The sequence below is a fragment of the Phalangium opilio genome, unplaced genomic scaffold (genome assembly GCF_054372755.1).
Source record: "Phalangium opilio isolate 3A_F unplaced genomic scaffold, DU_Popi_V2 ptg000021l_1, whole genome shotgun sequence".
NCBI classification, from domain to species: Eukaryota; Metazoa; Arthropoda; class Arachnida; order Opiliones; family Phalangiidae; genus Phalangium; species Phalangium opilio.
This window is the reverse complement of record NW_028324153.1, coordinates 3,497,666-3,523,152: the sequence shown is the minus strand read 5'-3', so window position 1 is coordinate 3,523,152 and position 25,487 is coordinate 3,497,666. Positions and strand designations below refer to the sequence as shown.

At 38.3% G+C, this 25,487-nt stretch overlaps 2 protein-coding genes and 15 pseudogenes across 2 annotated transcripts; 1 reads left to right on the top strand and 16 right to left on the bottom strand.

The window, feature by feature from the left end:
* Positions 1 to 131: 131 nt before the first annotated feature.
* LOC149696850 (5S ribosomal RNA) lies at positions 132 to 250 on the bottom strand (annotated as a pseudogene).
* A 597-nt stretch (positions 251 to 847) lies between these two features.
* LOC149696849 (5S ribosomal RNA) lies at positions 848 to 966 on the bottom strand (annotated as a pseudogene).
* Positions 967 to 1,088: 122 nt separating this feature from the next.
* LOC149696848 (5S ribosomal RNA) lies at positions 1,089 to 1,191 on the bottom strand (annotated as a pseudogene).
* Positions 1,192 to 1,328: 137 nt separating this feature from the next.
* LOC149696847 (5S ribosomal RNA) lies at positions 1,329 to 1,447 on the bottom strand (annotated as a pseudogene).
* Positions 1,448 to 1,579: 132 nt separating this feature from the next.
* On the bottom strand, positions 1,580 to 1,698 carry LOC149696846 (5S ribosomal RNA; annotated as a pseudogene).
* A 361-nt stretch (positions 1,699 to 2,059) lies between these two features.
* Positions 2,060 to 2,178, bottom strand: LOC149696845 (5S ribosomal RNA; annotated as a pseudogene).
* Positions 2,179 to 2,312: 134 nt separating this feature from the next.
* On the bottom strand, positions 2,313 to 2,431 carry LOC149696844 (5S ribosomal RNA; annotated as a pseudogene).
* A 344-nt stretch (positions 2,432 to 2,775) lies between these two features.
* LOC149696843 (5S ribosomal RNA) lies at positions 2,776 to 2,878 on the bottom strand (annotated as a pseudogene).
* A 135-nt stretch (positions 2,879 to 3,013) lies between these two features.
* LOC149696842 (5S ribosomal RNA) lies at positions 3,014 to 3,132 on the bottom strand (annotated as a pseudogene).
* Positions 3,133 to 3,730: 598 nt separating this feature from the next.
* LOC149696841 (5S ribosomal RNA) lies at positions 3,731 to 3,849 on the bottom strand (annotated as a pseudogene).
* A 358-nt stretch (positions 3,850 to 4,207) lies between these two features.
* LOC149696840 (5S ribosomal RNA) lies at positions 4,208 to 4,326 on the bottom strand (annotated as a pseudogene).
* A 134-nt stretch (positions 4,327 to 4,460) lies between these two features.
* Positions 4,461 to 4,579, bottom strand: LOC149696839 (5S ribosomal RNA; annotated as a pseudogene).
* Positions 4,580 to 5,411: 832 nt separating this feature from the next.
* On the bottom strand, positions 5,412 to 5,530 carry LOC149696838 (5S ribosomal RNA; annotated as a pseudogene).
* Positions 5,531 to 13,942: 8,412 nt separating this feature from the next.
* Positions 13,943 to 14,045, bottom strand: LOC149696837 (5S ribosomal RNA; annotated as a pseudogene).
* A 135-nt stretch (positions 14,046 to 14,180) lies between these two features.
* On the bottom strand, positions 14,181 to 14,299 carry LOC149696836 (5S ribosomal RNA; annotated as a pseudogene).
* A 518-nt stretch (positions 14,300 to 14,817) lies between these two features.
* LOC149696835 (uncharacterized) lies at positions 14,818 to 16,666 on the top strand. Its single transcript, XM_089867381.1, has 5 exons — positions 14,818 to 15,211; positions 15,320 to 15,453; positions 15,666 to 15,788; positions 15,854 to 15,940; positions 16,019 to 16,666. The coding sequence occupies exons 1-5, from the start codon at positions 14,818 to 14,820 to the stop codon at positions 16,664 to 16,666; spliced, it is 1,386 nt and encodes a 461-aa protein (XP_089723507.1).
* A 6,831-nt stretch (positions 16,667 to 23,497) lies between these two features.
* On the bottom strand, positions 23,498 to 24,814 carry LOC149696834 (uncharacterized protein F54H12.2-like). Its single transcript, XM_089867380.1, has 2 exons — positions 24,295 to 24,814; positions 23,498 to 24,003 (listed from the first exon to the last, which is right to left on the bottom strand). The coding sequence occupies exons 1-2, from the start codon at positions 24,812 to 24,814 to the stop codon at positions 23,498 to 23,500; spliced, it is 1,026 nt and encodes a 341-aa protein (XP_089723506.1).
* Between the last annotated feature and the right edge of the window lie 673 nt (positions 24,815 to 25,487).

The following is a 25,487-nucleotide window of genomic DNA, read 5'->3' as shown; positions in this document are numbered from 1 at the left end:
TGCTAGATAATAATTCGAATTTAAATTAAGTGAGACAATTTGACCTTTATCTTTTTAAAACAATAACCAAAAAAAACATGTTTGCTTTTTTCATATCTATTAAAATTTAAAAGAGGAAAAAAAAGTGAAAAAGCCAACGGCACGCAGTGTTCCTAAGTGGTCTCCCTCCCAAGTACTGACTGCGCTCGACGCTGCTTAACTTCGGTTATCGTACGAGAACCGGTGTATTCAGCGTGTTATTGCCGTTGCCGATAGTGCTAGTTAATAATTTGAATTTAATTAACTTTCATCTTTATAAAACAATAACAAAAAGAAGATATGTGTGCTTTTTTCAAATCGGGTGGAATTTAAAAGAGGAAACAAAAGTGAAAAACCAACGGCACGCAGTATTCCCAAGTACTGACTGCGCTCGACGCTGCAAACGTCGGCGATCGGACGAGAACCGGTGTTCTCAGCGTGATATGGCCGTTGCCGAGAGTGCTAGTTAAAAATTCGAATTCAAATTAAGTGAGACAAATTAACCTTCATCTTTATAAAACAATAACAAAAAGAAGATATGTTTGCTTTTTTCATATCGGGTTGAATTTAAAAGAGGAAACAAAAGTGAAAAAGCCAACGGCTTGCAGTATTCCCAAGTACTGACTGCGCTCGACGCTGCTTAACTTCGGTGATCGGACGAGAACCGGTGTATTCAGCGCGATATGGTCGTTGCCGAGAGTGCTAGTTAATAATTCGAATTTAAATTAAGTGAGACAAATTAACCATCATTTTAAAACAATAACAAAATGAAAACATGTTTGCTTTTTTCATATCTATTAAAATTTAAAAGAGGAAAAAAAAACGAAAAAGCCAACGGCACGCAGTGTTCCTAAGCGGTCTCCCTCCCAAGTACTGACGGCGCTCGACGCTGCTTAACTTCGGTGATCGGACGAGAACCGGTGTATTCAGCGTGTTATGGGCTTTGCCGAGAGTGCTAGTTAATAATTTGAATTAAATTAACTTACATCTTTATAAAACAATAACAAAAAGAAGATATGTTTGCTTTTTTCATATCTGGTGGAATTTGAAAGAGGAAACAAAAGTGAAAAAGCCAACGGCACGCAGTATTCCCAAGTACTGTATGCGCTCGACGCTGCTTAACTTCGGTGATCGGACGTGAACCGATGTTTTCAGCGTGATATGGCCGTTGCCTAGAGTGCTAGATAATAATTCGAATTTAAATTAAGTGAGACAATTTGACCTTTATCTTTTTAAAACAATAACAAAAAAAAAACATGTTTGCTTTTTTCATATCTATTAAAATTTAAAAGAGGAAAAAAAAGTGAAAAAGCCAACGGCACGCAGTGTTCCTAAGTGGTCTCCCTCCCAAGTACTGACTGCGCTCGACGCTGCTTAACTTCGGTGAACGGACGAGAACCGGTGTATTCAGCGTGATATGGTCGTTGCCGAGAGTGCTAGTTTATAATTCGAATTTAAATTAAGTGAGACAAATTAACCATCACTTTAAAACAATAACAAAAAAAACATGTGTGCTTTTTTCATATCTATTAAAATTTAAAAGAGAAAAAAAAAGTGAAAAAGCCAACGGCACGCAGTGTTCCTAAGTGGTCGCCCTCCCAAATACTGACTGCGCTCGACGCTGCTTAACTTCGGTTATCGTACGAGAACCGGTGTATTCAGCGTGTTATGGCCGTTTGCCGATAGTGCTAGTTAATAATTTGAATTAAATTAACTTTCATCTTTATAAAACAATAACAAAAAGAAGATATGTGTGCTTTTTTCAAATCGGGTGGAATTTAAAAGAGGAAACAAAAGTGAAAAACCAACGGCACGCAGTATTCCCAAGTACTGACTGCGCTCGACGCTGCTAACGTCGGCGATCGGACGAGAACCGGTGTTCTCAGCGTGATATGGCCGTTGCCGAGAGTGCTAGTTAAAAATTCGAATTTAAATTAAGTGAGACAAATTAACCTTCATCTTTATAAAACAATAACAAAAAGAAAATATGTTTGCTTTTTTCATATCGGGTGGAATTTAAAAGAGGAAACAAAAGTGAAAAAGCCAACGGCACGCAATGTTCCTAAGTGGTCTCCCTCCCAAGTACTGACTGCGCTCGACGCTGCTGAACTTCGGTGATCGGACGAGAACCGGTGTTCTCAGCGTGATATGGTCGTTGCCGAGAGTGCTAGTTAATAATTCGAATTTAAATTAAGTGAGACAAATTAACCATCATATTAAAACAATAACAAAATGAAAACATGTTTGCTTTTTTCCTATCTATTAAAATTTAAAAGAGGAAAAAAAAGTGAAAAAGCCAACGGCACGCAGTGTTCCTAAGTGGTTTCCCTCCCAAGTAGTGACTGCGCTCGACGCTGCTTAACATCGGTTATCGGACGAGAACCGGTGTATTCAGCGTGATATGGCCGTTGCCGAGAGTGCTGGTTAATAATTTGAACTTAATTAACCTTCATCTTTATAAAAAAATAACAATAAGAAGATATGTTTGTTTTTTCATATCTGGTGGAATTTAAGAGGAAACAAAAGTGTAAAAGCCATCGGCATGCAGTGTTCCCAAGTACTGACTGCGCTCGACGCTGCTTAACTTCGGTTATCGGACGAGAACCGGTGTATTCAGCGTGATATGGCCGTTGCCGAGAGTGCTAGTTAATAATTTGAATTTAATTAACATTCATCTTTATAAAACAATAACAAAAAGAAGATATGTTTGCTTTTTTCATATTTGGTGGAATTTGAAAGAGGAAACAAAAGTGAAAATGCCAACGGCACGCAGTATTCCCAAGTACTGTATGCGCTCGACGCTGCTTAACTTCGGTGATCGGACGAGAACCGGTGTTTTCAGCGTGATATGGCCGTTGCCGAGAGTGCTAGTTAATAATTCGAATTTAAATTAAGTGAGACAAATTAACCTTCATAATTTTAAAACAATAACAAAAAAAACATGTTTGCTTTTTTCATATCTATTAAAATTTAAAAGAGGAAAAAAAAGTGAAAAACTCAACGGCACGCAGTGTTCCTAAGTGGTCTCCCTCCCAAGTACTGACTGCGTTCGACGCTGCTCAACTTCGGTGATCGGACGAGAACCGGTGTATTCAGCGTGTTATGGCCGTTGCCGAGAGTGCTAGTTAATAATTTGAATTAAATCAACTTTCATCTTTATAAAACAATAACAAAAAGAAGATATGTTTGCTTTTTTCATATCGGGTGGAATTTAAAAGAGGAAACAAAAGTGAAAAACCAACGGCACGCAGTATTCCCAAGTACTGACTGCGCTCGACGCTGCTAACGTCGGCGATCGGACGAGAACCGGTGTTCTCAGCGTGATATGGCCGTTGCCGAGAGTGCTAGTTAAAAATTCGAATTTAAATTAAGTGAGACAAATTAACCTTCATCTTTATAAAACAATAACAAAAAGAAGATATGTTTGCTTTTTCATATCGGGTGGAATTTAAAAGAGGAAACAAAAGTGAAAAAGCCAACGGCTCGCAGTATTCCCAAGTACTGACTGCGCTCGACGCTGCTAACGTCAGCGATCGGACGAGAACCGGTGTTCTCAGCGTGATATGGCCGTTGCCGAGAGTGCTAGATAATAATTCAAATTTAAATTAAGTGAGACAAATTAACCTTCATCTTTTTAAAACAATAACAAAAAGAAAATATGTTTGCTTTTTTCATATCTATTGGAATTTAAAAGAGGAAATAAAAGTGAAAAAGCTAACGGCACGCAGTGTTCCTAAGTGGTCGCCCTCCCCAATACTGACTGCGCTCGACGCTGCTTAACTTCGGTTATCGTACGAGAACCGGTGTATACAGCGTGTTATGGCCGTTTGCCGATAGTGCTAGTTAATAATTTGAATTAAATTAACTTTCATCTTTATAAAACAATAACAAAAAGAAGATATGTGTGCTTTTTTCAAATCGGGTGGAATTTAAAAGAGGAAACAAAAGTGAAAAACCAACGGCACGCAGTATTCCCAAGTACTGACTGCGCTCGACGCTGCTAACGTCGGCGATCGGACGAGAACCGGTGTTCTCAGCGTGATATGGCCGTTGCCGAGAGTGCTAGTTAATAATTCGAATTTAAATTAAGTGAGACAAATTAACCTTCATCATTTTAAAACAATAACAAAAAAACATGTTTGCTTTTTTCATATCTATTAAAATTTAAAAGAGGAAAAAAAAGTGAAAAAGCCAACGGCACGCAGTGTTCCTAAGTGGTCTCCCTCCCAAGTACTGACTACGCTCGACGATGCTGAACTTCGGTGATCGGACGAGAACCGGTGTTCTCAGCGTGATATGGTCGTTGTCGAGAGTGCTAGTTAATAATTCGAATTCAAATTAAGTGAGACAAATTAACCATCATATTAAAACAATAACAAAATGAAAACATGTTTGCTTTTTTCATATCTATTAAAATTTAAAAGAGGAAAAAAAAGTGAAAAAGCCAACGGCACGCAGTGTTCCTAAGTGGTCTCCCTCCCAAGTAGTGACTGCGCTCGACGCTGCTTAACATCGGTTATCGGACGAGAACCGGTGTATTCAGCGTGATATGGCCGTTGCCGAGAGTGCTGGTTAATAATTTGAACTTAATTAACCTTCATCTTTATAAAACAATAACAAAAAGAAGATATGTGTGCTCTTTTCAAATCGGGTGGAATTTAAAAGAGGAAACAAAAGTGAAAAACCAACGGCACGCAGTATTCCCAAGTACTGACTGCGCTCGACGCTGCAAACGTCGGCGATCGGACGAGAACCGGTGTTCTCAGCGTGATATGGCCGTTGCCGAGAGTGCTAGTTAAAAATTCGAATTTAAATTAAGTGAGACAAATTAACCTTCATCTTTATAAAACAATAACAAAAAGAAGATATGTTTGCTTTTTCATATCGGGTGGAATTTAAAAGAGGAAACAAAAGTGAAAAAGCCAACGGCTCGCAGTATTCCCAAGTACTGACTGCGCTCGACGCTGCTAACGTCGGCGATCGGACGAGAACCGGTGTTCTCAGCGTGATATGGCCGTTGCCGAGAGTGCTAGATAATAATTCGAATTTAAATTAAGTGAGACAAATTAACCTTGATCTTTTTAAAACAATAACAAAAAGAAAATATGTTTGCTTTTTTCATATCGGGTGGAATTTAAAAGAGGAAACAAAAGTGATAAAGCCAACGGCTCGCAGTATTCCCAAGTACTGACTGCGCTCGACGCTGCTAACGTCGGCGATCGGACGAGAACCGGTGTTCTCAGCGTGATATGGCCGTTGCCGAGAGTGCTAGTTAATAATTCGAATTTAAATTAAGTGAGACAAATTAACCTTCATCATTTTAAAACAATAACAAAAAAACATGTTTGCTTTTTCATATCTATTAAAATTTAAAAGAGGAAAAAAAGTGAAAAAGCCAACGGCACGCAGTGTTCCTAAGTGGTCTCCCTCCCAAGTACTGACTGCGCTCGACGCTGCTGAACTTCGGTGATCGGACGAAAACCGGTGTTCTCAGCGTGATATGGTCGTTGCCGAGAGTGCTAGTTAATAATTCGAATTTAAATTAAGTGAGACAAATTAACCATCATATTAAAACAATAACAAAATGAAAACATGTTTGCTTTTTTCATATCTATTAAAATTTAAAAGAGGAAAAACAAGTTGGGAAAACCAAAATATTACCTCTCCGAGTCAAGAGAAGGACTACCTACAAACTTATTTACCCAGTTATGGAAATGTTTATTTTTTTTTATGAACAAATACTGAAGTTAAAATTTATGAAATATTAAAGCAGTATACAAAGCATAGAAAATATACTGTAAATCAGACGACATTTTACATCCAATAAGTATATACTTGTACACATTAAAATCATCCGATGGGGGAAAAACGGGAAATGAAGAGATAAAACTTTGGAGGGATATTACCTTTACGTGTTTGTAAAGGCCCAATTTGCTACTCCTCAACTGTATACTCTCTATGTTCAAAGCCATATTCACAACAGGGTTGCCATGTAAACACTATCCTCTCCTTTCACCTCAACAATTTTCTTAGTTTGTCACCATGACGATTAAAGTTACATAACACCAAAGCTAATTTGTGGCTACACACACTGAAAGTAAACGTGCACCATTAAAATCATGATAACACGAAGCTATAATCCGATTACGATCAGACCTTTCACTGATCTGGGCTGCGTTCAGCAGAGCTCACCAAAATAGACAGCGGATTTTGGAAAACGTTTACCGGTAAGATCTGTCGTCATAGCTTTTCTCCGGTCATCGGTGTTTTAAAAATGAAGCTAGCGCAATAAAGCGTGCAAGGTACAAAGGCTTAACAAAAATTGTATGATAACATATTTATGGAGATAGATAAGAACAACTTTTATAATTAAACATAGAAACTAACATATCTCTTAAAATTCTCGCGTGATCAACTGGTTTCACGTCAAATAAATAGCTATAGTCCCATCAGAACATAGAGACTAGAAACCCCAAGGAGTGGCAGGTCCCCCGCTCTACAAGCGCAAATAATATGTTGCTCATAAATTGGTACATGAGAGCTTCCGGCCCGTTTAATTTTGCTTAGCGGAAGTCGCCGTGTACCCATTGCGTGTACCATGAAAAAGGGCAACAAGTTGAGGCATTCCTGCCACTCCTTGGGGTTTCTAGTCTCTATGATCAGAATCAGCAAGAGCTATTTGTATTAATTCCTCCATGTTTTTTTCGCCAAGCTGAGAACTACGCGTTTTACGTCACGTTATCCAAAAACCCGACTATTTTCTTTGGTGACCGCGCTGGCTCAACGCTGAGCACCGTGCCGTCAAAATTCATAACCAAAATCCCGTTCTGTAAGACACTGCTAACAGCGCTGAGCTCTGCTCAACGCAGCCCAGACTTCGACGATGATTATAAAATCTTAGCCTGATTATTTAAAAGTGTAATTAACTTTCGGCTCACTCTGAACCGTTAATGTCTCTGCATTACAGAAACGAAAACCTAGCGTTTACTTTATGGTTCACTAGGCCTATTGACAAATGAAAGTTCATTTGACCAATATAGTAACGTTCTTCTTGAAATCACTTTAGAAAGGATTATGCTATAAACAGATGTAGTATAGCTTAAGTAATATATAAACATCGATTTCAAATAATAATATTAAAAAAAGTTCTTGGGATATCAAAATGAAACAGAGCTTTATAGCTACAAAACCACTAAAGGCATCGAAATTACGAAAAATATTTCCATATATTAATTATACATTATGAGAAAACCAAATATTAAGGTTTTGTAGGATTTCTTTCCACAAAACAAAGCGAACTGCTAACGCGATGCACTAACGGACGGACATACACAGACTAAAACATAGACTGCTTTTTAACTCTTTCCGTTTTAATTTTGAGTTGAGAAACAAGATTATCTTAAATATTAAAATAAATATAATTAATATTAAATATTTTCTTCGTTAGTTGTTCGCCTTATTGAGCGTTACATCGCGTTGATAAAGAACAATTAGACATTCTTGAGAGACTTGACTAATATTGGCGTTTGAAATGAAGCATACGCCGGTTGCATTACCTTACTCAAATAGGTAGTATTTAAGGGTGTCGAACTACAGCTAAAAGCAAGAACAACCGCAATTGCGAAAACCTTTGGTGGACAACCCACCCTAGGGAGGCTAGACGTTTCTCGTAACCCTAGCTGATCGCCGCGAATGTCTTAAACCCAACGATGACGATGGAGTAGAAGCCAGGTGTACAGACTGGTGTCCAAGTGGAATGGACGAAGACCAGAAGATGGTGGTGATTAGAAGCCAGTATGTACAGACTGGTGTCCATGTGGGATGGACGAAGACCAAAAGATGGTGGTGATTAGAAGCCAGTATGTACAGACTGGTGTCCATGTGGGATGGACGAAGACCAGAAGATGATGGTGATTAGAAGCCAGTATGTACAGACTGGTGTCCAAGTGGATTGGACGAAGACCAGAAAATGGTGGTGATTAGAAGCCAGTATGTACAGTTTGGTGTCCGTGTGGAATGGACAAAGACCAGAAGATGGTGGTGTGAGAACTCAAGTAGAGGAGCCATTTCCGTGACTGTGAATGCAGTTCGGAAATGGCGAACACGTTTGCTCCGATTTGGAAACTGCGAACGCGGTCACGTGGGTGTAACAACAGACACACACACACACAAACACACAAACACACAGACAGACACACACGATCGTTACAGAACCTCTCCGTGACATACGTCACTCGGAGAGGTAACAAGTTGGGAAAACCAAAATATTACCTCTCCGAGTCAAGAGAAGGACTACCTACAAACTTATTTACCCAGTTATGGAAATGTTTATTTTTTTTTATGAACAAATACTGAAGTTAAAATTTATGAAATATTAAAGCAGTATACAAAGCATAGAAAATATACTGTAAATCAGACGACATTTTACATCCAATAAGTATATACTTGTACACATTAAAATCATCCGATGGGGGAAAAACGGGAAATGAAGAGATAAAACTTTGGAGGGATATTACCTTTACGTGTTTGTAAAGGCCCAATTTGCTACTCCTCAACTGTATACTCTCTATGTTCAAAGCCATATTCACAACAGGGTTGCCATGTAAACACTATCCTCTCCTTTCACCTCAACAATTTTCTTAGTTTGTCACCATGACGATTAAAGTTACATAACACCAAAGCTAATTTGTGGCTACACACACTGAAAGTAAACGTGCACCATTAAAATCATGATAACACGAAGCTATAATCCGATTACGATCAGACCTTTCACTGATCTGGGCTGCGTTCAGCAGAGCTCACCAAAATAGACAGCGGATTTTGGAAAACGTTTACCGGTAAGATCTGTCGTCATAGCTTTTCTCCGGTCATCGGTGTTTTAAAAATGAAGCTAGCGCAATAAAGCGTGCAAGGTACAAAGGCTTAACAAAAATTGTATGATAACATATTTATGGAGATAGATAAGAACAACTTTTATAATTAAACATAGAAACTAACATATCTCTTAAAATTCTCGCGTGATCAACTGGTTTCACGTCAAATAAATAGCTATAGTCCCATCAGAACATAGAGACTAGAAACCCCAAGGAGTGGCAGGTCCCCCGCTCTACAAGCGCAAATAATATGTTGCTCATAAATTGGTACATGAGAGCTTCCGGCCCGTTTAATTTTGCTTAGCGGAAGTCGCCGTGTACCCATTGCGTGTACCATGAAAAAGGGCAACAAGTTGAGGCATTCCTGCCACTCCTTGGGGTTTCTAGTCTCTATGATCAGAATCAGCAAGAGCTATTTGTATTAATTCCTCCATGTTTTTTTCGCCAAGCTGAGAACTACGCGTTTTACGTCACGTTATCCAAAAACCCGACTATTTTCTTTGGTGACCGCGCTGGCTCAACGCTGAGCACCGTGCCGTCAAAATTCATAACCAAAATCCCGTTCTGTAAGACACTGCTAACAGCGCTGAGCTCTGCTCAACGCAGCCCAGACTTCGACGATGATTATAAAATCTTAGCCTGATTATTTAAAAGTGTAATTAACTTTCGGCTCACTCTGAACCGTTAATGTCTCTGCATTACAGAAACGAAAACCTAGCGTTTACTTTATGGTTCACTAGGCCTATTGACAAATGAAAGTTCATTTGACCAATATAGTAACGTTCTTCTTGAAATCACTTTAGAAAGGATTATGCTATAAACAGATGTAGTATAGCTTAAGTAATATATAAACATCGATTTCAAATAATAATATTAAAAAAAGTTCTTGGGATATCAAAATGAAACAGAGCTTTATAGCTACAAAACCACTAAAGGCATCGAAATTACGAAAAATATTTCCATATATTAATTATACATTATGAGAAAACCAAATATTAAGGTTTTGTAGGATTTCTTTCCACAAAACAAAGCGAACTGCTAACGCGATGCACTAACGGACGGACATACACAGACTAAAACATAGACTGCTTTTTAACTCTTTCCGTTTTAATTTTGAGTTGAGAAACAAGATTATCTTAAATATTAAAATAAATATAATTAATATTAAATATTTTCTTCGTTAGTTGTTCGCCTTATTGAGCGTTACATCGCGTTGATAAAGAACAATTAGACATTCTTGAGAGACTTGACTAATATTGGCGTTTGAAATGAAGCATACGCCGGTTGCATTACCTTACTCAAATAGGTAGTATTTAAGGGTGTCGAACTACAGCTAAAAGCAAGAACAACCGCAATTGCGAAAACCTTTGGTGGACAACCCACCCTAGGGAGGCTAGACGTTTCTCGTAACCCTAGCTGATCGCCGCGAATGTCTTAAACCCAACGATGACGATGGAGTAGAAGCCAGGTGTACAGACTGGTGTCCAAGTGGAATGGACGAAGACCAGAAGATGGTGGTGATTAGAAGCCAGTATGTACAGACTGGTGTCCATGTGGGATGGACGAAGACCAAAAGATGGTGGTGATTAGAAGCCAGTATGTACAGACTGGTGTCCATGTGGGATGGACGAAGACCAGAAGATGATGGTGATTAGAAGCCAGTATGTACAGACTGGTGTCCAAGTGGATTGGACGAAGACCAGAAAATGGTGGTGATTAGAAGCCAGTATGTACAGTTTGGTGTCCGTGTGGAATGGACAAAGACCAGAAGATGGTGGTGTGAGAACTCAAGTAGAGGAGCCATTTCCGTGACTGTGAATGCAGTTCGGAAATGGCGAACACGTTTGCTCCGATTTGGAAACTGCGAACGCGGTCACGTGGGTGTAACAACAGACACACACACACACAAACACACAAACACACAGACAGACACACACGATCGTTACAGAACCTCTCCGTGACATACGTCACTCGGAGAGGTAACAAGTTGGGAAAACCAAAATATTACCTCTCCGAGTCAAGAGAAGGACTACCTACAAACTTATTTACCCAGTTATGGAAATGTTTATTTTTTTTTATGAACAAATACTGAAGTTAAAATTTATGAAATATTAAAGCCGTATACAAAGCATAGAAAATATACTGTAAATCAGACGACATTTTACATCCAATAAGTATATACTTGTACACATTAAAATCATCCGATGGGGGAAAAACGGGAAATGAAGAGATAAAACTTTGGAGGGATATTACCTTTACGTGTTTGTAAAGGCCCAATTTGCTACTCCTCAACTGTATACTCTCTATGTTCAAAGCCATATTCACAACAGGGTTGCCATGTAAACACTATCCTCTCCTTTCACCTCAACAATTTTCTTAGTTTGTCACCATGACGATTAAAGTTACATAACACCAAAGCTAATTTGTGGCTACACACACTGAAAGTAAACGTGCACCATTAAAATCATGATAACACGAAGCTATAATCCGATTACGATCAGACCTTTCACTGATCTGGGCTGCGTTCAGCAGAGCTCACCAAAATAGACAGCGGATTTTGGAAAACGTTTACCGGTAAGATCTGTCGTCATAGCTTTTCTCCGGTCATCGGTGTTTTAAAAATGAAGCTAGCGCAATAAAGCGTGCAAGGTACAAAGGCTTAACAAAAATTGTATGATAACATATTTATGGAGATAGATAAGAACAACTTTTATAATTAAACATAGAAACTAACATATCTCTTAAAATTCTCGCGTGATCAACTGGTTTCACGTCAAATAAATAGCTATAGTCCCATCAGAACATAGAGACTAGAAACCCCAAGGAGTGGCAGGTCCCCCGCTCTACAAGCGCAAATAATATGTTGCTCATAAATTGGTACATGAGAGCTTCCGGCCCGTTTAATTTTGCTTAGCGGAAGTCGCCGTGTACCCATTGCGTGTACCATGAAAAAGGGCAACAAGTTGAGGCATTCCTGCCACTCCTTGGGGTTTCTAGTCTCTATGATCAGAATCAGCAAGAGCTATTTGTATTAATTCCTCCATGTTTTTTTCGCCAAGCTGAGAACTACGCGTTTTACGTCACGTTATCCAAAAACCCGACTATTTTCTTTGGTGACCGCGCTGGCTCAACGCTGAGCACCGTGCCGTCAAAATTCATAACCAAAATCCCGTTCTGTAAGACACTGCTAACAGCGCTGAGCTCTGCTCAACGCGGCCCAGACTTCGACGATGATTATAAAATCTTAGCCTGATTATTTAAAAGTGTAATTAACTTTCGGCTCACTCTGAACCGTTAATGTCTCTGCATTACAGAAACGAAAACCTAGCGTTTACTTTATGGTTCACTAGGCCTATTGACAAATGAAAGTTCATTTGACCAATATAGTAACGTTCTTCTTGAAATCACTTTAGAAAGGATTATGCTATAAACAGATGTAGTATAGCTTAAGTAATATATAAACATCGATTTCAAATAATAATATTAAAAAAAGTTCTTGGGATATCAAAATGAAACAGAGCTTTATAGCTACAAAACCACTAAAGGCATCGAAATTACGAAAAATATTTCCATATATTAATTATACATTATGAGAAAACCAAATATTAAGGTTTTGTAGGATTTCTTTCCACAAAACAAAGCGAACTGCTAACGCGATGCACTAACGGACGGACATACACAGACTAAAACATAGACTGCTTTTTAACTCTTTCCGTTTTAATTTTGAGTTGAGAAACAAGATTATCTTAAATATTAAAATAAATATAATTAATATTAAATATTTTCTTCGTTAGTTGTTCGCCTTATTGAGCGTTACATCGCGTTGATAAAGAACAATTAGACATTCTTGAGAGACTTGACTAATATTGGCGTTTGAAATGAAGCATACGCCGGTTGCATTACCTTACTCAAATAGGTAGTATTTAAGGGTGTCGAACTACAGCTAAAAGCAAGAACAACCGCAATTGCGAAAACCTTTGGTGGACAACCCACCCTAGGGAGGCTAGACGTTTCTCGTAACCCTAGCTGATCGCCGCGAATGTCTTAAACCCAACGATGACGATGGAGTAGAAGCCAGGTGTACAGACTGGTGTCCAAGTGGAATGGACGAAGACCAGAAGATGGTGGTGATTAGAAGCCAGTATGTACAGACTGGTGTCCATGTGGGATGGACGAAGACCAAAAGATGGTGGTGATTAGAAGCCAGTATGTACAGACTGGTGTCCATGTGGGATGGACGAAGACCAAAAGATGGTGGTGATTAGAAGCCAGTATGTACAGACTGGTGTCCAAGTGGAATGGACGAAGACCAGAAGATGATGGTGATTAGAAGCCAGTATGTACAGACTGGTGTCCAAGTGGATTGGACGAAGACCAGAAGATGGTGGTGATTAGAAGCCAGTATGTACAGTTTGGTGTCCGTGTGGAATGGACAAAGACCAGAAGATGGTGGTGTGAGAACTCAAGTAGAGGAGCCATTTCTGTGACTGTGAATGCAGTTCGGAAATGGCGAACACGTTTGCTCCGATTTGGAAACTGCGAACGCGGTCACGTGGGTGTAACAACAGACACACACACACAAACACACAAACACACAGACAGACACACACGATCGTTACAGAACCTCTCCGTGACATACGTCACTCGGAGAGGTAAAAAGTGAAAAAGCCAACGGTACGCAGTGTTCCTAAGTGGTCTCCCTCCAGCCGAGAGTGCTGGTTAATAGTTTGAACTTAATTAACCTTCATCTTTATAAAAAATAACAATAAGAAGATATGTTTGTTTTTTCATATCTGGTGGAATTTAAGAGGAAACAAAAGTGAAAAAGCCATCGGCATGCAGTGTTCCCAAGTACTGACTGCGCTCGACGCTGCTTAACTTCGGTTATCGGACGAGAACCGGTGTATTCAGCGTGATATGGCCGTTGCCGAGAGTGCTAGTTAATAATTTTAATTTAATTAACTTTCATCTTTATAAAACAATAACAAAAAGAAGATATGTTTGCTTTTTTCATATTTGGTGGAATTTGAAAGAGGAAACAAAAGTGAAAAAGCCAACGGCACGCAGTATTCCCAAGTACTGTATGCGCTCGACGCTGCTTAACTTCGGTGATCGGACGAGAACCGGTGTTTTCAGCGTGATATGGCCGTTGCCGAGAGTGCTAGTTAATAATTCGAATTTAAATTAAGTGAGACAAATTAACCTTCATAATTTTAAAACAATAACAAAAAAAACATGTTTGCTTTTTTCATATCTATTAAAATTTAAAAGAGGAAAAAAAAGTGAAAAACTCAACGGCACGCAGTGTTCCTAAGTGGTCTCCCTCCCAAGTACTGACTGCGTTCGACGCTGCTCAACTTCGGTGATCGGACGAGAACCGGTGTATTCAGCGTGTTATGGCCGTTGCCGAGAGTGCTAGTTAATAATTTGAATTAAATCAACTTTCATCTTTATAAAACAATAACAAAAAGAAGATATGTTTGCTTTTTTCATATCGGGTGGAATTTAAAAGAGGAAACAAAAGTGAAAAACCAACGGTACGCAGTATTCCCAAGTACTGACTGCGCTCGACGCTGCTAACGTCGGCGATCGGACGATAACCGGTGTTCTCAGCGTGATATGGCCGTTGCCGAGAGTGCTAGTTAAAAATTCGAATTTAAATTAAGTGAGACAAATTAACCTTCATCTTTAAAAAACAATAACAAAAAGAAGATATGTTTGCTTTTTTCATATCGGGTGGAATTTAAAAGAGGAAACAAAAGTGAAAAAGCCAACGGCACGCAGTATTCCCAAGTACTGACTGCGCTCGACCACAAATGAAAAAACGGACCACTAAACATCGGGTCACGTTTTCCCACCTTGTTAAAGTGAGAGTGATACCGTACGAAGATCGAGTTCATAGACGATATTAGAGAACGTTTTAAAAATGGAGAACGGGTTAGAATATCGCCTCCGCTTAGAAACACCGATGACTATTTTACTGGCTGGTCCAAGCAGCTCGGGGAAAAGAACGTGGGTAATAAATTTACTCAAATATAAAGACATTATCATGGACAAACCTCCTGATAGAATAGTCTATTGCTATAGTGTTTATCAGGACATTTTTGATGAACTGAAACTCTTTTTGCCTATTGAATTCCACGAAGGGCTAATTCCTAACGATTCTGATTTTTTTGATAAGAGAATAAATAATCTTTTAATCCTAGACGATCTAGCTAACACCTGTACCAAACAGGAGTTTATATGTAATCTTTTTTGTGTCGGGAGTCATCATTTATCTTTAAGCATCGTGCTGCTGTCTCAAAATGTCTTTAACCCAGGTAAATATTCTAGAAATATATCATTGAACTGTTCTTATATCGTTATGTTTAAAAATCCTAGGAATTATAGCCAGGTTCGCTATTTACGTCGTCAGCTTTTTCCTACAGACACCAAACGCCTAACAGAAGCGTACGAAGAGTGTAACGAAAAAGCGTATTCTTACATCTTAATAGATCTAAAACAAAGTACTGATAATAGTTTACGACTTAGGTCCAATATATTCCCCAATGAAGGACCGATGGTAATCTACGTTAGAAAATAATAATCCATAAAATATAAATCTCAATTTATTTAACCTCATTTCGAGACATGCCTTTACCCGTGTCGGTTAGGAACCAATTACCGTTTTTAAATCTCTTGCGTAAAAGCGGTGTGAAACGAAGAAAACTTTTAATATCAAAGTGTACGCGACCCCAATTGGATTGTATAAGCGGTATTTGTTATAATTTGAAGAACGGCGGTATTCCATTGAATCGTCATAAAAAGAAAAGACTTCAACGTTACAAAAACGTAATAAGGTATTTATCCAAGAGAGGTTTAAGCGACAAAAAGAGGCAACAAGTGTTAATTAAACAGGTAGGAGGATTCTGGCCGGCATTGCTATCAATGTTAATACCGACAATAGCTTCGGTCTTTACTAGATAATGAAAAAGTGCATTTTAGTACCAGCGGCTTTACTGACGGACAATCAAAAGGAAGTTAACAGTATAGACAACGCCATTAAAGAGGTACTAAGAAAACCTGGTTCTGCCGAGGAAAAATTGAAGCAGTACCTTTTAACTCTTCAAAAATATTTATCTTTAAAGAGTTTAGCGGAGCCACCAAGCGTTACTATCTTGCCACCTACAACGAATTCGTCTTTTCCAGAACCCGGAGTGTCGAGTAAAATACAGCCTCTAAGTCCTTCATCATCGTCTTGGATTCCTCCATCGTGGCCTACACCTATCCAGAATATACCTATTAATATCTCTACCCCCTTCCAAAATGTCCCTACTAATATCGCTACCCCTTCCCAAAGTATCCCTTTTAATATCTCCTCGAGTCTGACTACCCCACAGCCTATAAAGAGTAGTACAGCAATGGGTCAAACACCGGCGATGTCGTTTACTACGCCAGCGTCCCTCTCTCGAACGACCAGTATGCCTATTTTAACACCCATGGGACCCGTGGTACCGAAACAGTCCGGGACGTCTCAAACGCCTAGTATGCCAGTTTTAACACCCATGGTACCGAATCAACCCGTGGCGTCTCAAATTCAACAGGCCTTATCAACGAAGGGCGCTTCTGGTTCAAAGTTCCGGAAACTTAACCCTAACGATGAGACTTCGCCGAAAAAAAGACTCGCGAAAATTCCATCTACGAAATCAAAACCGTACCCTACACAAGCCAAAATAAAAAAAGATCGCGAAGCTAGCTTGAAAGAGCTTCAAAAGCCCGAATCTAAGATCGAATGAGTAACTTATAGAAAGGCAAAAAATAACCTTAATAATGATTATTACATTTTATATAAAAGCATCTAACTCATTATATTGAAAAACACGTATCTGATTACATAAAAGCATGTATTTGAGTATATAAAAAGCATGTATCTGATTATATATAAAAGCATGATAATTACAATTTATATAAAAAATTATAACCGAATAATAAATATTTTTATTCTCGCATTCAATACAAATGTATCTGATTATTAAACATTACAACTTCAATATTTTATTGATTACATTTTTCATATCTATGTCTTAACAAGTGAAGGCAGATATTCCATAAAGATAAGGCGTCGTTAATTTCCGTTTTATTTTCATACATTTTCAGAACTCTTTGAAACGAATTTCCCAGACATCTTTGAATAAGAAAGAATATACAATGAGGTCCGCAACAAAGGGAGAACATATCTTGAATTAATTTATCGTTATAGATCCATCTGGACGCGTATTTGGCCAGGTTAATTTTATACGTATCCGGGCTCTGCCCGTAGCTGCAGAAAAAATTACCTTCAGCGTAAATGGCTACCCAATGAAGCCCAGGATCCTCGGCTCTCTCCGTGTTCAGAACAAAACAAAATTTCTTCTTTTTTATGTTTCCTGGGTAGCATGTCTCTAGGAAAAGTACCTAGATAGTAGGGTTTTGTCCTCTGGTCGCATGATAATATTTGATTTATTTGTAACGTATTCATAACACTTTAGATAGTTCGTATTCGAAAAACGTTCCTTTAATTATCTCGTTATTTTTGTCTTTAACGACGCATACTAAAGGATTACGGTATAAAACCTTATCAATAATAAAGATCTCTTTAGTAAAGTAGCCTTTATATCCCTTTGAAAAGGTTTTTTCAAATTTTTTCAACCTTACTAAATCACCTTCTTTTAGCTTTGGTTTTGTCCCAGGTTTAATGGTACCGAAAAGACGGTACCACACCTTATGCTCATTTTGTAGGTTAACATTGACTGGCGCGATACCCGTTGAGCGGTGTATCGAGTAATTGTAAGCCTTAACTATTTTTGGTAACGCACTCAGGTAGCTACGAGTATCCGCGCTAGTCATGAATTTGTGTATTTTCTCTTGAACCGTTCTGTTAAATCTCTCGCAGATCGCAATTTTTTTATTCCCGTAAGCTACGTAGTGATGAATACCTATCTCTTTAAAATATTGCTGAACTGGTTTAGCTAAAAATAAAGAGGTACTGAGAAAACCTGGTTCTGCCGAGGAAAAATTGAAGGAGTACCTTTTAACTCTTCAAAAATATTTATCTTTAAAGAGTTTAGCGGAGCCACCAAGCGTTACTATCTTGCCACCTACAACGAATTCGTCTTTTCCAGCACCCGGAGTGTCGAGTAAAATACAGCCTCTAAGTCCTTCATCCTCGTCTTGGATTCCTCCATCGTGGCCTACCCTTATCCAGAATATACCTATTAATATCTCTACCCCCTCCCAAAATGTCCCTACTAATATCGCTACCCCTTCCCAAAGTATCCCTTTTAATATCTCTAGCTCTTCCCAAAGTATCCCTTTTAATATCGCCTCGAGTCTGACTACCCCACAGCCTATAATGAGTAGTACAGCAATGGGTCAAACACCGGCGGTATCGTTTACTACGCCAGCGTCACTCTCTCGAACGACCAGTATGCCAATTTTAACACCCATGAGACCCGTGGTACCGAAACAGTCCGGGACGTCTCAAACGCCTAGTATGCCAGTTTTAACACCCATGGTACCGAATCAACCCGTGGCGTCTCAAATTCAACAGGCCTTATCAATGAAGGGCGCTTCTGGTTCAAAGTTCCGGAAACTTAACCCTAACGATGAGACTTCGCCGAAAAAAAGACTCGCGAAAATTCCATCTACGAAATCAAAACCGTACCCTACACAAGCCAAAATAAAAAAGATCGCGAAGCTAGCTTGAAAGAGCTTCAAAAGCCCGAATCTAAGATCGAATGGGTAACTTATAGAAAGGCAAAAAAATAACCTTAATAATGATTATTACATTTTATATAAAAGCATCTAACTCATTATATTGAAAAACACGTATCTGATTATATAAAAGCATGTATCTCGGTATATAAAAAAGCATGTATCTGATTATATATAAAAGCTTGATAATTACAATTTATATAAAAAATTATAACCAAATAATAAATATTTTTATTCTCGCATTCAATACAAATGTATCTGATTATCAAAAATTACAACTTCAATATTTTATTGATTACATTTTTCATATCTATGTCTTAACAAGTGAAGGCAGATATTCCATAAAGATAAGGCGTCGTTAATTTCCGTTTTATTTTCATACATTTTCAGAACTCTTTGAAACGAATTTCCCAGACATCTTTGAATAAGGAAGAATATACAATGAGGTCCGCAACAAAGGGAGAACATATCTTGAATTAATTTATCGTTATAGATCCATCTGGACACGTATTTGGCCAGGTTAATTTTATACGTATCCGGGCTCTGCCCGTAGCTGCAGAAAAAATTACCTTCAGCGTAAATGGCTACCCAATGAAGCCCAGGATCCTCGGCTCTCTCCGTGTTCAGAACAAAACAAAATTTCTTCTTTTTTATGTTTCCTGGGTAGCATGTCTCTAGGAAAAGTACCTAGATAGTAGGGTTTTGTCCTCTGGTCGCATGATAATATTTGATTTATTTGTAACGTATTCATAACACTTTAGATAGTTCGTATTCGTAAAACGTTCCTTTAATTATCTCGTTATTTTTGTCTTTAACGACGCATACTGGAGGATTACGGTATAAAACCTTATCAATAATAAAGATCTCTTTAGTAAAGTAGCCTTTATATCCCTTTGAAAAGGTTTTTTCAAATTTTTTCAACCTTACTAAATCACCTTCTTTTAGCTTTGGTTTTGTCCCAGGTTTAATGGTACCGAAAAGACGGTACCACACCTTATGCTCATTTTGTAGGTTAACATTGACTGGCGCGATACCCGTTGAGCGGTGTATCGAGTAATTGTAAGCCTTAACTATTTTTGGTAACGCACTCAGGTAGCTACGAGTATCCGCGCTAGTCATGAATTTGTGTATTTTCTCTTGAACCGTTCTGTTAAATCTCTCGCAGATCGCAATTTTTTATTCCCGTAAGCTACGTAGTGATGAATACCTTTCTCTTTAAAATATTGCTGAACTGGTTTAGCTAAAAATAAAGAGGTACTGAGAAAACCTGGTTCTGCCGAGGAAAAATTGAAGGAGTACCTTTTAACTCTTCAAAAATATTTATCTTTAAAGAGTTTAGCGGAGCCACCAAGCGTTACTATCTTGCCACCTACAACGAATTCGTCTTTTCCAGCACCCGGAGTGTCGAGTAAAATACAGCCTCTAAGTCCTTCATCCTCGTCTTGGATTCCTCCATCGTGGCCTACCCTTATCCAGAATATACCTATTAATATCTCTACCCCCTCCCAAAATGTCCCTACTAATATCGCTACCCCTTCCCAAAGTATCCCTTTTAATATCTCTAGCTCTTCCCAAAGTATCCCTTTTAATATCGCCTCGAGTCTGACTACCCCACAGCCTATAATGAGTAGTACAGCAATGGGCCAAACACCGGCGGTATCGTTTACTACGCCAGCGTCACTCTCTCGAACGACCAGTATGCCAATTTTAACACCCATGAGACCCGTGGTACCGAAACAGTCCGGGACGTCTCAAACGCCTAGTATGCCAGTTTTAACACCCATGGTACCGAATCAACCCGTGGCGTCTCAAATTCAACAGGCCTTATCAATGAAGAGCGCTTCTGGTTCAAAGTTCCGGAAACTTAACCCTAACGATGAGACTTCGCCGAAAAAAAGACCCGCGAAAATTCCATCTACGAAATCAAAACCGTACCCTACACAAGCCAAAATAAAAAAAGATCGCGAAGCTAGCTTGAAAGAGCTTCAAAAGCCCGAATCTAAGATCGAATGGGTAACTTATAGAAAGGCAAAAAAATAACCTTAATAATGATTATTACATTTTATATAAAAGCATCTAACTCATTATATTGAAAAACACGTATCTGATTATATAAAAGCATGTATCTGGGTATATAAAAAAGCATGTATCTGATTATATATAAAAGCTTGATAATTACAATTTATATAAAAAATTATAACCAAATAATAAATATTTTTATTCTCGCATTCAATACAAATGTATCTGATTATCAAAAATTACAACTTCAATATTTTATTGATTACATTTTTCATATCTATGTCTTAACAAGTGAAGGCAGATATTCCATAAAGATAAGGCGTCGTTAATTTCCGTTTTATTTTCATACATTTTCAGAACTCTTTGAAACGAATTTCCCAGACATCTTTGAATAAGGAAGAATATACAATGAGGTCCGCAACAAAGGGAGAACATATCTTGAATTAATTTATCGTTATAGATCCATCTGGACGCGTATTTGGCCAGGTTAATTTTATACGTATCCGGGCTCTGCCCGTAGCTGCAGAAAAAATTACCTTCAGCGTAAATGGCTACCCAATGAAGCCCAGGATCCTCGGCTCTCTCCGTGTTCAGAACAAAACAAAATTTCTTTTTTTTTATGTTTCCTGGGTAGCATGTCTCTAGGAAAAGTACCTAGATAGTAGGGTTTTGTCCTCTGGTCGCATGATAATATTTGATTTATTTGTAACGTATTCATAACACTTTAGATAGTTCGTATTCGTAAAACGTTCCTTTAATTATCTCGTTATTTTTGTCTTTAACGACGCATACTGGAGGATTACGGTATAAAACCTTATCAATAATAAAGATCTCTTTAGTAAAGTAGCCTTTATATCCCTTTGAAAAGGTTTTTTCAAATTTACTCAACCTTACTAAATCACCTTCTTTTAGCTTTGCTTTTGTCCCAGGTTTAATGGTGCCGAAAAGACGGTACCACACCTTATGTTAATTTTGTAGGTTAACATTGACTGGCGCGATACCCGTTGAGCGGTGTATCGAGTAATTGTAAGCCTTAAATTTTTTTGGTAACGCACTCAGATAGCTGCGAGTATCCGCGCTAGTCATGAATTTGTGTATTTTCTCTTGAACCGTTCTGTTAAATCTCTCGCAGATCGCAATTTTTTTATTCCCGTAAGCTACGTAGTGAAGAATACCTTTCTCTTTAAAATATTGCTGAACTGGTTTAGCTAAAAATTCAAAGCCTGCGTCCGTATTTATATTCGTGGGTACAACATCTTTATGTATTATTTTGAAAGCTCTTATAACTTCCGCGGAAGTCTTGTTTTTAATAGGTATAACGTAGGCGTATTTACTCAAAACATCTACATTACTTAACAAATATTTCATACCCTTGTTGTATCTGGAAAGTTTATCTAAAACTATTAAATCAGCCTGATGAGTCTCATCCATATATGTCACTGTAATTTTGTTGCGAGGAAACTTTAATCGACGATAACGATGAATAGTATAGGTGGGTTGTTTTAATAGAAAACTCTCAACTTCTTTCCTCGAAGACTGAGGAACTCCTTTCATTAATTTATCCAATCCGGAAAAAGAGGAAGGATTTTCGGGGTCGTAGTACGCGTTTGAGAGAGACATTTTTTCTAAACAAGATCGAAAATGATATCTGATAATATAACGTAGTTGTAGGGTATTATATAAGAGGGAGAGATACAATTTTCTGGAATATTTTCTAAATAAGGAAAAAAATTGATATATAACGTAGGTATAGGAAACGCAACAATAATAGTAATTTATATTTTATTCGGTTACTTAAAAATTAACAATACATTGTTTTTAGACCGACAAAATTTCCAAGAATATATTTTAAATAGATACATCATTAAACACTGAATCATTTAAGACATTAGTTTCGGTAGTGGTTGTTCTCTGGCGAATATCTCCCGGTCCCTTGGCACCGTTTATCGAGTAATTTCGATATTAAATTCATTTTGCTCCTCTCCGAGGTAACGCATTCCAACGATTTCAAATCCTCCCGGAATATTTTCAGACGCCTTAGAGTAGTCCATGACCCAATACACGCGAGATAAGAGTGATATATATTTTTTAACCGTACATTAGTTCAGTTTTTAGACCGACAAAGTTTCCGAGAATATCGTTAAATAAAATTGAGACGTCGTCTTCGTAATCTCCGTATTCCTCGACAAAGGATTCTAGAATTCTTTCGTAGTTAAGCAACGGAATAGCTCTAATTAGGTTTTTCTCCACTCTCTCGCTCCAATTAGTATCCGTGGGTTAACAAGTGATATCGTGGGCGATTTCGTTATGACAGCTGATATTTTCGCACGAATCAGTGAACTTAAATAAAATATTGGTCAAACCGTCCAAGATAATCTTCTTCATTATTTCTCTGGCCTCTTCTTTTCGCTTTAATTCGCTACCAATGACATTTTTCAAGTTCTTTAACCTTAACCAACTGTCCTTATTTAATGAAAATCCTTTCGATGTTGAGAATAGAATATTATATCTATTATTCGATCCTCTAATATATTGACGAATATCAACTATTTTTCCGCTCTGACATACGAAGCATTCTAGTTTAACTCTCTGAGTACCGTCAACTAACCAAGTCAGAAATCGTCCCGTTATTCCGTTAAAGAAAGCGTCAATATCCGCTTCGAAAGTCCATATACTATTCCAAATACAACTGTCGAAAGACGCTTCGGATTTAGTATCGAGTCGTTTGACATTGAAGACGGGAAGAATTCCGCTTCCAACGTAAATGTTTTGCTTCTCCGATAGGTAGTGTACTTGATTCATCTCTAACCGGTTATGAGAGAATGCTTCTTAAATCAGAGGTTATATAGAGCATTTTACTCGGGATTAAATAACACCGAGCGATCCCTAGTTATCATGATAGAATTTTCGAATTCGGAATAAATTATGCACGTGACATTGTGTGGTAAATTGTTTTTAAATTTCATATTGATACGTAGACTTCCTTGTCGGGGCAAAGAAAGATGACTAGCCCCCGCATTTTCATCCGGGCTTAAATCTAGGCAATACAAAGCGTAACCTTTTTTGTACTCTTCGTACGTGATAAAATTTCCCTTGTTTTTTCTGTATGTGTTTAGAGAGGTGAATAACGACATGTACTCTCGAGTGTACAGATTGTTTTCGTAATCAGGCGTAAAGGCTTCCGAAGGATAGGTATCAGTACCGACGTTGACGGATAGGTAATTAAGATCAAAAGTTTCAAAATTAAAGGGATTTAAAGAATGATTACCATTAAAGGCCGAGGTTCGAACTAGACCTATAATTACTCTTTGAGGTATTTTACCTAAGAAGACGTTTTCTCGATTAACGTCGTTCATTCCAGCTGGAATTGAAAAGGTTTTCACGACTGTTTGATTCAAAGGATAGATGGCGCTGGTTTGCTCTAATACCGTAGCGTGGGCTAACATTATTTCGGGATTTATTTTTAGTCTTTTAACGTACAATGAGGCATTATCGATAACCTCTTTATATTTCTTATCAGCGGCTTCTTTCGATATTACGCAAAACTCTGGTTTGGATCGAATAAGCCTAAATCTAACGTCTACATTATTCAATAGGAAACGATTTAAGCGACAAATATCAACGTGTAACGGGGCGTATAAATCTATCGTACCCGATACCTTGGCTCTCTCGGCTCTTCTTAATATCCCATTGGTAGTAAGATTATTATTGGCTGCCACCCAGGCGGAATCGGGATCGATCGGATTATCCTTATAATATAAGCCTAGATTTAGTTGGCTTTCTTTAGCATCTATACCGTAATTTAATAAATACTCGAGATAAGCGATATAAGGGGCTCCTTGGTTAGGGGACTGAACGCTCGTGTTTCCTAAAAAGACGTCTATTTGGGAAAAGAGGGCGGCGTGTAAAAGATTAACCGGAGCTACTTTTTTTTCAGCCGCTGGTACGTCGGTGCCGTCCAAATGAAGCACCCTGACCTTCAGCCTTAACCTAGTTTTAGAAAGGTCGATATAATGTTCGCTCGTGCCAGGGACAAAAAATTCCAAAGGTCCACTATCCGTTACGGAGCTTAAAGGTTGATAACTTTCGTCGCTACTAGTTATAATGTTAGCGTTCAAAGGGGGTGTCGCGAATAGGTCTAATTCCCCTATCATGCCTTCGAATTGGGCCATCTTGTTTTACGATAAAAAATCGGCCTTTCATCTACTTTTCTTCTTTCGTATCTTCTGACGTTTCCGTCGAATACCAGACCCGTACTGAGAATTAGCCAGAATATCACCCGCTTTATGAATTAAATTTGAGCCCGCTATTTTTAGATTCCTTTTGAACGCTCTCTTGGGTTCTTCTCCAGCGCTCATATCTGGAATAAACCTTCCACCAAGTCCTAAAGCTTCTTTACCCACGCTCTTAGCTATCGGTTTCTCTAGAGGAGTTAACATTCTCATCAAAGCTCTAAAAATGCCTCCTAAACCAAATCCTTTCTGCACTAATACACCTGGTGGAGATCCAAGGAACTGATCCTGATAATAGGACACGTACCTATTAGGTCGAGACATGTCGTCTAAAGTGAATTTTGATAATGATGCGATCCGATATAAAGGATATAGGAGCGTCGGCTTCGTCTCTAATATCAATTTTGATAGTTTCAATTTCGTTGGATCTTATAGGATAATAGTCTATAGTATCGTATGTGATAATTTTCTCCGACGTATCGTTTTTAGTGGGAATGACGCGTAGAAGAGGTTTGAAACCAGAGCCTATAAACTGGGGGTATATCAGATCAGTGTAAACGTATAAATATTGACTGACTAAATCCGGTTTGAAGTTGGCGTTTGCAGACCCTAA

Excerpts from the sequence above, each read along its gene's own strand:
- LOC149696834 (XM_089867380.1), bottom strand. The coding sequence starts at position 24,814 with ATGGCCCAATTCGAAGGCATGATAGGGGAATTAGACCTATTCGCGACA. Across the intron at positions 24,004-24,294 it reads CGAGAGAGCCAAGGTATCGG|CTGGAATGAACGACGTTAAT; the intron begins GTACGATAGATT and ends TTTCAATTCCAG.
- LOC149696835 (XM_089867381.1), top strand. The coding sequence starts at position 14,818 with ATGGAGAACGGGTTAGAATATCGCCTCCGCTTAGAAACACCGATGACT. Across the intron at positions 15,454-15,665 it reads TCCCCAATGAAGGACCGATG|AACGGCGGTATTCCATTGAA; the intron begins GTAATCTACGTT and ends TATAATTTGAAG. Across the intron at positions 15,941-16,018 it reads TAGACAACGCCATTAAAGAG|AGTTTAGCGGAGCCACCAAG; the intron begins GTACTAAGAAAA and ends TTATCTTTAAAG.